This window comes from Stegastes partitus, unplaced genomic scaffold (genome assembly GCF_000690725.1).
Source record: "Stegastes partitus isolate 25-593 unplaced genomic scaffold, Stegastes_partitus-1.0.2 Scaffold2128, whole genome shotgun sequence".
Lineage (NCBI taxonomy): Eukaryota > Metazoa > Chordata > Actinopteri > Pomacentridae > Stegastes > Stegastes partitus.
The window spans coordinates 16326-30353 of NW_007579859.1; the positions used below are offsets into that span (position 1 = coordinate 16326).

General features: G+C 43.8%; 1 protein-coding gene across 1 annotated transcript; it reads right to left on the bottom strand.

Moving 5' to 3' along the window:
- Positions 1 to 1225: 1225 nt before the first annotated feature.
- On the bottom strand, positions 1226 to 13497 carry egfl7 (EGF-like-domain, multiple 7). Its single transcript, XM_008304077.1, has 9 exons — positions 13315 to 13497; positions 9141 to 9375; positions 8533 to 8655; positions 7461 to 7573; positions 6322 to 6417; positions 6031 to 6237; positions 4073 to 4149; positions 3557 to 3719; positions 1226 to 1773 (listed from the first exon to the last, which is right to left on the bottom strand). The coding sequence occupies exons 2-9, from the start codon at positions 9218 to 9220 to the stop codon at positions 1754 to 1756; spliced, it is 879 nt and encodes a 292-aa protein (XP_008302299.1). The 5' UTR covers positions 9221 to 9375; positions 13315 to 13497; the 3' UTR covers positions 1226 to 1753.
- Positions 13498 to 14028: the final 531 nt, after the last annotated feature.

Below are 14028 nucleotides of genomic sequence, written 5' to 3' on the forward strand. Positions count from 1 at the left end.
ATTCCTCAGAGAAACATTTCTACTCCACTACATTTCTGTGATCGCTTGTTTGTAGATTAACATTTTGCATTGTGAAAACAATCCAATGGTCTTCATCTTATCAACTAACTTATGTCGATTACGTGAAAGTCTTAACACAAGGCAGAGCAGCCTGTAATTGCTTTGTCATGACCGCAAAGAGGTTTATGAATTTTTTAGATGATGTTTTTCTTTATTATAAAGAAATTATATTTATTTAAAGAATCCATCCATCCATCCATCATCTATACACCGCTTAATCCTCACTAGGGCCGTGGGGGGCTGGAGTCTATCCCAGCTGACTTAGGGTGAAGGCAGGGGACACCCTGGACAGGTCACCAGTCTATCACAGGGCTACACTTAGAGACAGACAACCAAGCACACTCACATTCACACCTACGGACAATTTAGAATCACCAATTAACCTCAACATGTTTGAGGAGAGAACCCACACTACACGGGGAGAACATGCAAACTCCACGCAGAAAGATCCCAGGTGTCCTCATCAGGACACGAACTGGCGACTGTTTTGCTGCGAGGCAACAGTGCTACCAACTGTGTCACCAAGAATGAGAATGAAGAATGAAAAAGATTAATAATTCTATAAAACAGGGTCAGTTAATCGGCTGAGATTAAGATGCTCTTTGTATGTTACTACATAGGGGATAAAAATCCTGTATGTATGTATTAAAACGCTCTGGGAGGGGCTCTTCTGCGTAATGCGTGTACTTTTGACTCTTGGTGTATTTTTACTGTGCAGTACTAATACTTCTACTGATCTGACAGCTCTTAATGCTTCTGTCACTGATTACAGTATTTACTTTACACTTAAACAGCCATAACATTAAAACTAGATTAGGAGGCCGAGTTGACATTTTGAGCTCTTGGTCGTTTTCCTCGAGGTGTTCCAGAGCAGTTTTTGCTGTGTGATGGGACATACTGTTCTGCTGGGGGAGTCTAGGGGGTGTGGTTGGTCTGCAGTGGCTGGTATGTGTCAGAATAACATCCACATGAATGTCAGAATCCAAGGTTTCCCAGCAGAACGTTGCACGTTATCGGTTTTCATGTTGTGGCTGTTGGGTGTCAACAGGTTTGTGGTACCAGCTCAATGAAGAGTTTGTGCTTTCTTATATCAACATTGTGGATGAAATAATGTATTTTCACACATCATTCAGTAATCCAGTCATAACAGGGAGCACACACAGTGTTTCTGATGAAGACTTTTTATTACAAAAGTTACAAAACTAGGTAAAAATGTTGATTGGAGCACTGAGAAATAACTACAAGATGATCATAATTTAAATAGATAAATACAGATGTCCACATCTGCCCTGGAACGGGTTGGGGCTCTGATAGAGGACACAGCTGCACTGATGTAAAACAAACACAGAAACTTTAAGTGGCTAGTTTGACCTTTGACCCTCAAGGAGGTTTTGGTTTAGATTGTTGCGGGGCTGATGTCATGGTGAAACTCGCCTCGCTGCAGGTACTGTTACAAAATCAAGGAATTTGACAGCGATTCAACGCGAAAAGCAAATGAACCTGTCGGGAGTAGTGAAAATCACACATGATTTGTGCGGCGATTGCGTCACAGCATTGTTGAGGACTGAGGCTGCCTTCTGCCGGCCGCTCCGACAAACACCGCCGGCCGTCTGGCACGTACAAGTCTGTCAGGTCGGTGTCATTATTAGCTTGATGGGAGGCATCTTGAAATAATGACTGCCGTGTTCAGCGCTTAATTCTCCTGACAAGAACCTACAAAGGAGAAGATAGAAAGAGTTACTGCAATGTATTCCCTCCTATAGGCAGCTTGTACTGTGATATGAGTGGAAAGCAGTGATATCCCAGTGTTGTGACTCCAGGAGTAGCAATAGGTTGCATCACCTCCACTGTATTCCAGACTAAAGGGAGCATTTTTAAATAAAATAATAATAAATATGAAGGTTTTTTTAATAGAGTTTGGGTTTGTAAAGTATCTAATAATCTAATAAAACCAAATTTGATAACGCTTATTGCATAATAAAACTTTGGTAATGTAATAAACGGAATCCAACAAGGAGTTTCCAGCACAGGATTGTATGCTTGCAAATTACAAGAAGGCCGATAAAATGAGACCTGATAAGCAGCACTGTAATAAACACACTTAAGAGGTGTGAAACATAGAATCATTTATATGCAATGAATTTGGAGCGGTGCCTACAAAACTTCCTTAATGTGTAATAATGGTGATGAACATGCTCTGAAATGGGTAGAAACGGTAAAAAAAAACAAGCCTTGTTTGAGAGAAGTCTTTTTTTTTTACACTCCTCAGGTTCATACTATTAACCCTTTAACGCAAACTGTATCATGTTTGATAGGTGAGTTCTTGAGACCTCATCAGTGTGGTATTTTCTTCAGGGAAAACCTGATGTATACAATCAGACACATGCAGTGTACGGATGATCCACAACAGATCGTAATTCATGCACCAGAAATGCAGAACGTAGCAAAAATTACAAAAATTAAAACTCATATATGTACATTTATTTTTTAATTTTTAAAAATTTGTCAGAGGGTTCAATAAATACTCCCATTTCAAAAAATGTGAATTCTCGGGCAATTACTTCAGGCTTTACAGGGTTAATCTGTTGCACTAATTAAGCATTAAGTATCCCGCAGAGTCTCTGAAGCCGCAGCACAAGTGACTGCAGTCCTGAATGAGATCACAATTTATGATAAAACACGCTGTAAAAAGCCTCTTGTGCAAGCACAGTTGCACTGCAGCAATAAAGAGCTTTCAATGAGCACAGCGGAGAGTGCTTACGTTGAACTAAGGAGTGGTATGTGTGACTCTTGATTCACACGTTATCTAAAATGTCTCAGCAGCCATTACAGAGAATGCCACACAACTTTGCACAAATACTCCTGGTCTCAAGAGGATGAACCCTAGCAGCTTTGGTGATCAAATGACTTTTCCTTTAGCACCACAATAAGGTTGATATTTTTCATTTTTGGTGACACTTAAGTGTTGGGGGGGGAGTAACGGGGAAGTTCAAAACAACCGGCCACCCCCAAGAAGAAATAAAATAAACTTGGTGAACCTAACTTTCTTTGTACAAAGCTTTGGTTGATGCCCAAAGTCTTGCAAAACTAATGTCATTACCATCAGCCTCAGCTGTACTTTGACCTAAGTTTTGTTATCTTATCTTTGATGTCTTAATTATGTTAACATTTAAAAGCAAATATGTCATTTCATTCAGTTCGTTTGTACTTTGATTGTACAACTCAGCGTCTTATGTCACAGCCAAAGAGGTTATTGGGTTTCATGCAAAAGATTTTATTATGTTATTGGATTTTTATTAATATGGGCTTTAATGCGTTTCAATTGTATTAAATTATGGATCATTGCTATTTGAGCTTTTAAATGGCCTCTGATCTTTTGGAAGAATCCTGCCTTCCTGGGAAACACAGTTCCCATGGTGTTTAGCTACATATTGGCTTTTCCCCTCCTCTAAGCGCAATGTTTTCAACCATCAAAGGTCAGCCTGTGGTCGCTCACATGTGCCGAGGCGCTCCTCCAAAAAGCCAATCTGCTCGCTGAGGGAGTCGATGCGGTCGAGCTGCTGGAAGGAGTGGGATAGTAAGGTGGTTTTCTCTGACAAGCCTTCGTCCAGCGACAGCGGGAAGAAGCTGCTGAAGGGTTCCAAGACCAACTGCAACTTCTAAACAGATGGAGAAACACGAGGGGAAATTAGGAAGAAAGAATAAAGCTCCAGAAATGGACCATTAATCACCTCGTAAACAAAAATGATTATACTTTTATTTGCTCTTTATGCTCGTTGCACTAAACACAAGCAGGAATTTAATAAAAACCTATAAAAAATGTTAAAAAGCCACTTTGTAGGTCTGGCATTTCAAAGAATCTTGGGTTCGGGGATTAAACGGCAAGTGGGGTTTTATATTGTGCCCGTATGTAAGGATCAGAGGTGTTCCTGCGGAGCGAGACTGGGAGGTATCAGGGTAGGGGGCTTTTATTTTATGTGTGAGCGTTTCAAACATGTGTTCACGACTTTACCTTTTCCAGGAGCTCCACTCTGTTCCTCAGGCTCTGTACCTCCTCTGTCACGTTCTCCGCCAGGCCAAACCTTCCACCTGGAGAAACCACACGAACATGGACGTATATATCAGCACACCAGTGAGTTTCTGTAGACTAATAGAGGAAGGGTGGAAAGAAGGAGTAATTCGTAGATCAAACATGAGAAAGCTGCGTGTTTAATCCTCTCAGATCTAAAGTTTATATTGCAGAAGATTCCTGGGAGCATCCTGCCTTCATCAATCCCTCTCCTCGAGTGATTCATGACCGCTGGAGCTAAACTACGAACCAGGAGAAGGACCGCAGAGCTGCAGGGAGACCGGGGGAATGTAGGGCACAGGGGAGGGGGACTGTAGATATGGGAACGGCTGAAAAAGCCGATACACAAGCTGAAAGAGAGGTCTCCAGAAATAGACAGGCAAAACATTCAACGCTCCTGTGAACGAGAATTGGCTACGAGGAAATGTGTCTGGCCGCCTCCACCCAGGGGGAATGTCCCCAGCGCAGGCAGCTCGAGATGCAAAAAGTTAGGAACCCCCTTTGCTCTCTGGTTGCGCTTCTGCAGACAGACCGAGAGAGGTTCAATCTCTCCCAGATGTGGTCCATTACTGAGACAAGAGTGAGTTGAGAAACAGGGTGAGGAGGAGGAGGAGGAGGAGGAGCGGGAGGAAAAGCGAGGGGGAGATGGCGATGACCCCCAGCAGACAGGGTTGATGGAGCTGGAATGAGAACACAAGTGTTGGCCAAGAACGAGTGAAAAAACGGGGAGGTGGGAGGGTGTAGAGACTGAAATGCAGAAATGTGGTCCAAGAGTTTTGGCAGAGTGAGAGCGATGGTCTACTTTTTGAACACTTCAACCTGCATTTATAATTATAATCTCCATCAACATCCCTCAAACGCGTGCATACGTACAGATAAGCGACTACAATCTCAAACAAAAATGTCTTGCAAAAACATAATCATTTTTGCATCTGAGAGCTGAGCAGTGAAAATGAGCACATTCCTATAAATAACCTTTTGCGGCTTCAATAAAGTACAAAGATATGTCACATTTTGGCTTTTCTTTGGGAGTTTTTCCTGTCTTTTTTTTTTTTTGTTGTTGCTGACTCAGCAATTCAACAAGACAACACGTAGCGTTGTGAAGGTCAACGGTCTCCCTACAGCCGAGAAGCTTTAGTTTGTGTGAGTTTGGTCTTTCTTGTTCACAGAAACTGTGATAAATAGAAAAGGGGGTTTTGGAACAGAGCCTGAGAAATTTGGCGATTTCATATTTACATAGAAATATTTCTCTTCCTGACAGTAAAGGAGACAGTGTCCTGTTTTGGATTTCTACAGTTTTGTGACTCACAAAAATTTCTCAAGGCTGGAAAAAGTAACGGTAAGCCTTCTTCAAGGTTTCATGTTGCTGAAATTCCCAAAAGAACAAAACTGCTGGCACGGAATAGGTATTAAAAGAAATATCTTGAGGTCAGCTATCACATTTGTAGACATGGAGGGGGGGTTGTATTATTTCGTTGCTAAGATACAGGAAGCACAGATGAATGAAAATAGACTTTTTCTTGGTAAGAGACAACATTGCAACATTTCGATGGAACCCAATGGAGTGTGTGGTATAAAAATATGTCTGTATTAGCACGGGAGCTCTATTAGAGGCAGATGTTTGCTTTACTTGCAGGACTCATAGGAGTCAACTGAGTCATTATCAAAGTCCAACTGGTCCCAGTCTCACCACATGGGACCAGACCACAAGAAATCTGTCTGGAGTCGGCACCAGTCGCAGTGCATTATTACTCACGGTACGAGTTGAGAGTGGCATAGCGCGTACCAAAAGTAATAATGGACCGCGAAGCTGGCCATGTTTCTTTCTTCTGTCCAGACACTTTGCTGCTGTGGAACACAAAATTACACTGTGTGAACCCACGCACACTCTCCTATCCTACCCGCATCAGTGTGACCACCCACTGCTGCCTGGCTGGTCTGCGAGGGAGCAGGAGGAGTGGCAGGAAGAGAAGGAGGAGGAGGAAGGCTTTGACAGGAGCGGCCGTCTTCAGCGAGCCTGAAGCCGTCTCTGCATGCACATCGATAGCTGCCAGCTGTGTTCACGCACTGCTGGCTGCATGGATGCTGCTCGCCGCACTCATCGACATCTGACAGACAAGAAAGACAAGAATGTGTAAATGCGCACAAAGAGGTTTGTGTTCGGCTGTGCAGGTAAACGTTTGTGTGTGTACCTGTTTGGCACTGGCGTCCCGTCCAGCCGAGACGACAAGCACACTGGTTGGGTCTTAAGCAGGTTCCTCCGTTCAGACAGGGTTGTCCACACACAGCTATGAGAGATATTTAAAGGGTTAGTTTGATAGATAGATCATATGAAGCTACTGTCAGGAGATGGCTAGATTAGCTTAGCATAAAAGTTGGAAACAAGGTGATGTCGCTAGCATGGCTATCTAACATCTGCCTAGCGAAGCCCTGGAGCTCTCTAATGATCTACTTAAGTCCTCTGAGTTGTGATTTGGGGAGACAAGGTTTTTCACCTTCTGGCCAAGAGATGGAACTCTTAAACAGAGAAGCTTTCAAATGTTAAAGTAGCTCATTTTGGAAAACACATTTATTTTAGCATGCTATATCCCCTTTTTTCTTTTTTTTAAATCTCCCAGACCATTCTCCACAGCACTATGTCAGCACTGGAGAATGGTCTGGCTGCACCTCAACATCATTCTGCTATCGGTAGGAAAAATGCACTGGCTTATTGGTATTTCTTTAAAACAATTGCAGTCATTTTCAGCAGTGCTAAGCCCAGGATGTAGCAGTGGTGCCCCTGAAAAATAGTGATGATGGGGAAACGTCTTGGTAGAACATTTGAATGCGGGGAAACAAGCTATGTCAAGCTTGAAATGGCTAATTCACTGAAGTGGGCCTGCCTTGTGGCATGATCCAAATATGAGGTTCATGCTCAGAGGTTGTTTCTTGCAACAAAGGGGATTTTGAAACAAGTCGAACGCAGATAGTAGAAGGAGAGGCGTAAATGTGGATTGGAAGTGGCAGGCTTATACCTGAAGTCCACATCCAGTGAGTCAGGCTACATTTGTAGCAACAGTACGAATGTAAAAATAAAAAGGGATTTATGTGCTATATAATATTTCTTGACTGAATTCCATGGTAGCCTGGTCTTTATGCTAAGCTACGATTGCTGTCTCTGGAGGCTAATCACACACGTACACACACAGGAGTGGTCTTCTCACCTAACTCTCAGCAAGAAAACATATAAGTATGCTTTCCAAAATGTTCACCTTTTACTTTTACATTAAAGCTCTTCCACTGAGCGGGTGCAGGGAACCCTTACACCCATCACAAGTCTCTTAAAAGTTACCTTGGTTGCAGTTGTGAGAGTGAAATCTCCGCCAGCCCGGGCAGCACTCTGCATAGAACTGTGAAGGCGACGCTGCTCTGCTCACCTGCCGGTACGCCACCATGTATGTGGTCCTGTGGAGAGAAACACCGTTAAGGACCCCTGGTCATTCACGCTGCCCTCACGTGTTTGGTTGAGCCTGTCGAGCCTTTTTCCATGTTCTGTCAGACCGATGAAAGAACAGGAATTCGGTGGAATACTGGAGCGCTCGCTTCCAAGAGTGTGTCGGAGATGAGAGAGGGATGGAGGGAGGGCATATGGGGCAGGGGATCACATCTAAAATCTGAGATTTCGCTGCAGCCTGCTGAGTGTGTGGTATGTTTAGTTTGTAGATACGGAGCGATAAACTCAGGCAAAAGCTAAAAACAAAGTGCCACTGACCCGTGATGTGTTTTCTTAAAACAAAATGAACAAATAATTTCCCAGGCCTGTAATTATCTAAGGTCTGCCCACATAACGAGGATGAAAATATCCAAAAATGAAACTAAATTTTACTTTAGGAGAGAGGATTTAAAATAGATTAAAATGGGGGGGAATGTAAAAGGAGGTGGGGTGGAGGACTAGAAAGTATCAGAGCTGGAGAGAGATTGAGAGCGTATAAGTATGGAGGGAGACAGAGTCCAAAATAAACACGACCGTGGTCTCTGTGGGCTAGCACTTCATTTCCCGTAGTTACACAAAGTATTCGATATTTAGATTCCACCCAAATATGTGCCACCATGACCCAGTTCTGTGCAATATGTGTACTTATGTGTGCGTGTGTGGAAGAAAGTCTAGATCTATTCATGACTTCGCTCCTCATCCTTTCCCTTCCTGAACACGTCAAGCATTGTTTACATGTTAATCAAATAAACAGCACGAGATGGCTTAATTAGAGCGCTGTTTGACACTGTGAGGCCTGAGCTCTGTTGTGCAAATGCTTGGCTGCCGGTTCAGCTGGTTCTCGCCCAACAAAAGTCGAGAACGTATGATTTGTGTTGTTATTTGTGTGTGTGTGTTTAGCAATCGGAAGGACTGGGAGAGCGCGTCTTACTTGTATGTGCTGCAGAAGCGATGGCCCTGACACAGGGTGATGAAGGGCTTGTGCACCGGCTGGACGTATGACTCCGTTGCCAGGACAACGCTGTGACGGAGGTCTCGGCCACACACCCTCCTCCTGCAAAAAGAGATCAAACGCTTTATCTTCATGTGCACCAGAAGCTGAACTGGTTTTGCAGGAGAAGTTTTTTTTTTTTTTTTTCACAGGTTGTGAGTCACAGTTGGAGATATTTCGAGCCCTAAGTGGCTCCAGATTAGAGCCTGACTGACCGTGTAATCACTCCTCAATGTGTCAGAGTAAAGACTTGATCTTTGGCCTCTTTGTCTCCACTTGACCTTTTCATTTGGCTGTTCAGTTTATTTTCCAAACCAACTGAGAGTGACAAGACGAGGCTGCCCGTGCTGGTGTGCGTACAGGGCCTGAGAGAGGACACTTTTCCAATTTGTACATATTCACAGTGGCTGAAAATGTCAAGTCGGGTGAAGACGTCGCTAAAACAAACGGGTCTGAGTGACAGATGTGTAAGCTGGGGTCACCGCAAAGCTGTCGACCGAAATGACAGGCCATAATAAACACAGGAAGGGCACTGAGTGAGCCGTTACCCGTGGTGAGCGAAGAACTGGGGAGTGCCCATCACATGAAGGATGAAGAGGGAGGAGGAAAGAAGCAGCGTCTGGTACATCGTCTTCCTCTTTCCCACGTTCCCTCGCTGGGTCTCTCACACTCGTCTCTGTGCCAGTCGGAGGGGAGAGGAGGGGAGGAGGGGGCTGTGGATCGTAGCCAAAGTCTCCTCACGCTGATACGTACGTTTTCCCTCCGGAGGACGACTCCAGCTACCTGTGAGGAGAGCAGATATGAGATGTATTAAAGCAAAAAAATTCAGCCGTGTGTGTGGGTTTTTTTGTTCATCACGAGCTACAAATTGAGGTGAACAAGAGGATAAATTCCACAAGTTTAAACTTGAATGGAATACACATCATTCCTCCGCAGCCTCGGGTCAAAGCTTTGAAGAAACAGACCACAAGGGGGATGGACTGTCAGTGTCAGCTGTGTCCCGTCTCTGAGAGCAGAGCATGCGGCGCTTTTTCCAAAGCTTCAGAGCTCATTTAATCTGGCAAGGAACTGTTAACCGCTGCGTGTCTATAGGAGCTCTGTCATTTAGGACAATTAGCAGCTGATGAAGGGACGCAGAGGATAAAGGGTGAGAAACAGCAGACCCAAAGATTCAAGAGCTGGAAGTCAAACTTACTGGAACTTGCAAAGTGGAGATGCCCTTTTCTTGTCTTTAATTAAAATGTCAGTAAACAACTAGATTACATGATGGTTTGGTTTTACGTAGGTTTATTGTTGGATTGTTATTTTTAAAGGTTACCATAATCAATACTTTTAACATTCCTACACTTTATTGTTCTCATGTATTGAGCGGATTTCCCTGGTGAGCCACTTTAAAAAGTTGTGAAAACAGTGCAGCGCGATGGTGATGTCTTTTATGAGCAGCAGTAAAAATCTGACGTGTATTATTTGTGCTTTAAACCCCAGGGTTAGTTTGTTTACACGAAATTTTGATTTGTGTGCCTTGAGTGTAAGCATAGGCCTTGGACTGGATCACTTGTTGCTAGAAGTTGGTGTCTGGATGCATCCATAGGCACATGTGGACTGTGATGCATCACATCCACCTACATGCTGCATCTACAGCTCTGAGTTCTCGCAGTGAAACCAGGCCGAACACTCACTGGCCTGCACCTGCATGGACAAAGAGCTCTCATTTCACAGCAATGTGCACACATCCCTTCACACCATATTAGATTATTGCATACTGTACAGGATTAAAGCAAAGTTCGAGACAGTCAGAGTGCATGACAGTCAGCTTGGACCCGCTCCTGCCTCAGATGCTCGCCTACGGGCGTGTTTTAACAGAGCAGATACTAAACCCTGGGGAAATCTCTAACAGCGCATTAAAGCCAGCCGGGTGTGATGGCAGGTTACGGGACTGTAGCCTGCTGGAGAGTCCTCAGTCGTGCTGGAGGTGATGCTAAGCCTCGGATGACAGCTTTGCATGTCTCTCTGATCCCCTGCTGGCTGTGCGCCCGGAGACACGACACGCACATCTAGAGCCTGCGTTCATTCACAAATCACTGTGGCGAGCTGGACCGGCGCAGCAGGGGGCCACTTTGAAGACTGTGTGTGTGTCTGTGTGTGTGTGTGTGTGTGTGTGTGTGTGCAACAATCAAGCATCATCACATAAAGTTGCTGCAGGGAGAGAAGGCTTGTCCAAGAAGTTATTATCAGTTGGGAGTGACATGGCACGGATTCACTGAATGGATATATATTTTTTTAATGATGGTGATGTTATGGAAGACTATTAAAAACATTAAAAACTCTTCTCTTTTTTTTACCTTTGGGGTTTATAAAGCACAACATTGTTAACAACCCAGTTAACCTATGATGCATGGATTAATTATGGGAGGGTTCCTCACAGTATTCCCTGCGGAGCTCATTTTGGTTTAAACGAAATGCAATTTCAAACAAAAGGACGTTTAAATTCAAGATGATCAGATCACAGGGTTCAAGGAGGGGAATTTTCTGGCCTGCTTGTCACCTCATCGGATACTCTGGTCATGAGGGGGCGCTGTTTTACAGCACATTATGCGCATAATGCGCGGAGCTCAGCGCTGGTTAAAACCATCATCCCTCACATCTTTCCGTCTCCGAAACATTCTCACATTAAACTGAAGACTCCACAGTAGCAGAAGAAATAAAAGAAAACATTCCTACAGTAAAAAAGAACAGGCAGGGATGCTGGACACGCGCGCACAAGCCGATAACTACCGAACCAAAACTCCAGGGCGCATGCATGGATACGAAAAATAATCACAAACCGTGCAATGAATAACCAGCTTTCCTAAGATTACTCCGGTCCTACACTGCAGGAGGAGAGCCGCGAGCAAAGTACGTCCCCGTTTATATTCCGCTGCTGAGGTGAAGGTCCAGGGATAAAACTCCGCTACTAGTCAGGTTTGTCCTGGAGCTCAGACTGTCAGAGCGCATGGGGGGTGATGGTAGGACCTCCTCCCACTCCTCCAGCTGGGTGTCCCGCGGCTCCCACTGGGGGGACCCGCGTGTGACGTCACAGGCCGGGCTCCACAGCTTCCCTCATTCATAACCCGGTGGTGCACGTTACAGGCTGCGGTGTGTAAAAACATCCCACAGAGGCAGCTGATCAAGGAGGACTCGGCTTCTTTTTTTTTTTTTTTTTTTTAAGTCTGTCTTCAAGAAATGTTCTGTTTCACCCACATGAGCATTGAGTGAATTAATCACTTCTGCTGCAGTGGAGCAATTATAACCTAAAGATGGAGTTTTGGAGTAAAAAGAGGTAAATCTGACTATGAGCTCTGTGGAAGTTTTTTGTTTGTTTGTTTTGTGTCACCCAAGCGCATAAAAAACACATCTCTTAATGCACAAAACGAATGATTACAGCAAACAAAACCAGTTTCAGTGTGCACATGTGCAGTCTGAGTATTGATCTAAGACAGATCTGATAAACTGTGCACCTAAAAACTAAATAATACTGCTTGGGATAACTTGTCATGGTCTCAATTAATCTCTTTTGCAAGTAAGTCAAGTAAATACATAGAAACTAAGATTTTGAAATGTAAAATCTCTGTGGTTGTACATTTCCCTCGGCTTAAAAGAAATTGGTTCAGTACTATAAACCTTCCAATCTGGTGTTTTTGTGTTGATTTGCAAAGTTTTAAATGTGTGTTAATCAGTATTTGTACAGATTGCGGCAATACTTTCAAGAAAAACTTTTTTGTGCAATATTATGTAAATGTTGATCCTTTCATCGTCAGACATACAGTAATTCTGTAGTGTATGACTATAAAACCAACTCTGTGTTATCCATACAGGATTTAATGCAGCATTCTCTGCATGACCTGCACAGGTAATGGGAGCAGTGTACCCTGTAGATGCACCCTGCACATATGCATAGATTTTCAGAGGTGGACACAGGAGATTTGCATAAAACTTCACCAAAAATGATGCGCAAAATTTCCTGGGGGAGCATGCCTAGAACCCGTGCAGGATGTGTGCCACCCCTACTGTTTACAGGAAATCTACACTTATGCCTGCATATGATAACTACATTAGGTTTGTTTAGCTGTAGGTCTGAACTCTAAAAAGTAATGCTACACTCAGCTAAAACTACCAGTTATCAAAAATGTTGACTCACTTTTGAGTTATGACAACTTCTAATGAAGTTATGTTCAACCAACAAACTACATTGAGTTGGGGGAATTAGCTTTTCTTCAATCGAAGGCGTTGTTAATTACCACTATTGAGTGATTGGTGCCATTAACAAAATTCTTTAAGTTGATTGTTCCAACTAGTCTTTCTATGGAATTTTAAATGGAATTTTTAGGTGTTATGTACTTAAAGCTAAAAATAAGTTTTTAAGTTGGCGGTTTTAAAAAAAAAGGAACGAAAAGAAAAAGGTTGCTGCAATGTTCAGTGGGCAGGGAGGGGATCTGAAATCCTGAACTAAAGTTGAAGAAAAATTAACTTATCAAGCTAATTTTTATTAAGTTAGCTCAACTTGAATTTAGTTTTAACCTAAATTAGGCAGAAATTTGAGTTAGAATTGCAGATTATATTAGGTTGATGCAACTTAAATCATTAAATTAGATTTTTTTTTTTTAAATCTTGCAGCAGTAAAAATTAACTAAATAAACTAGATATAATCTCTTTTACCTGCTACCTAGCTCGTGCGGCTCTTACCTTCTCAGTGGGGGGTCATCAGGTGCGTGTGCGCGCGCAGGCAGTGCGGCGGCCATGAGCGCGAGCCGCCGGTCCGGTGGGTCAGACGTGTCCATGTCTCCTCCGGTGTCTTTTAAAGCTCGACTCGGTGCTGTTCTGCTCTGAAGGCCTCGCCGGTGTGGCTGGAGCTGCTCCCCGCGAGTCGACTGGCGGCAAATGAAATGTCTTTGGGCGTTTTTCAGTTGCTTTTTATGCAGGGCTTCCTGTGGAACGCAGGAATTGGACGGACAATCCCAAACCGGACTTCCTGTGAGTGTTTGCCGCTGATAAAACCGCTCTCCTGCACAAACACCCTCCATCCTGCTCAAACCGCTTCGCGAATCTGATTTTGAAGCATTTTTCTGGCCCCATTGTGGTGCGGACATCTTGAAAGGGGGCAAGTGGCTTCAGGCTCCTCAGCTGTGGCCTCCTGCTGCCTTCAGGGCCGCAGACTAACTGGCAGAAGGTGCGTTTAGGGACCTTCAGGTACACTTTCAGGGCTCAGCTTGAGACCAGGCTGGTAAAGACCAGCAGCCAGACCAGGAACCTCAGTGTGATCACTGGTGGGATCTGAACTCCAGCAGCCAAATCTTCAGGGGCCTTCATCTCTGATTTACTTGAAACTCTTTCTTTAAATCATAAACTATGGAAATACAAAGTGGTATCTGTGAACTTTAGATTGATATATAAAGTATT

Bases quoted from the DNA above. Each gene is read 5' to 3' on its own strand.
- egfl7 (XM_008304077.1), bottom strand. From the start codon at position 9,220: ATGTACCAGACGCTGCTTCTTTCCTCCTCCCTCTTCATCCTTCATGTG. The intron at 8,656-9,140 runs GTAACGGCTCAC...CTCTTTTTGCAG, and splicing joins CAGTTCTTCGCTCACCACGG to GAGGAGGGTGTGTGGCCGAG. The intron at 6,238-6,321 runs GTACACACACAA...CTTGTCTGTCAG, and splicing joins GGGACGCCAGTGCCAAACAG to ATGTCGATGAGTGCGGCGAG.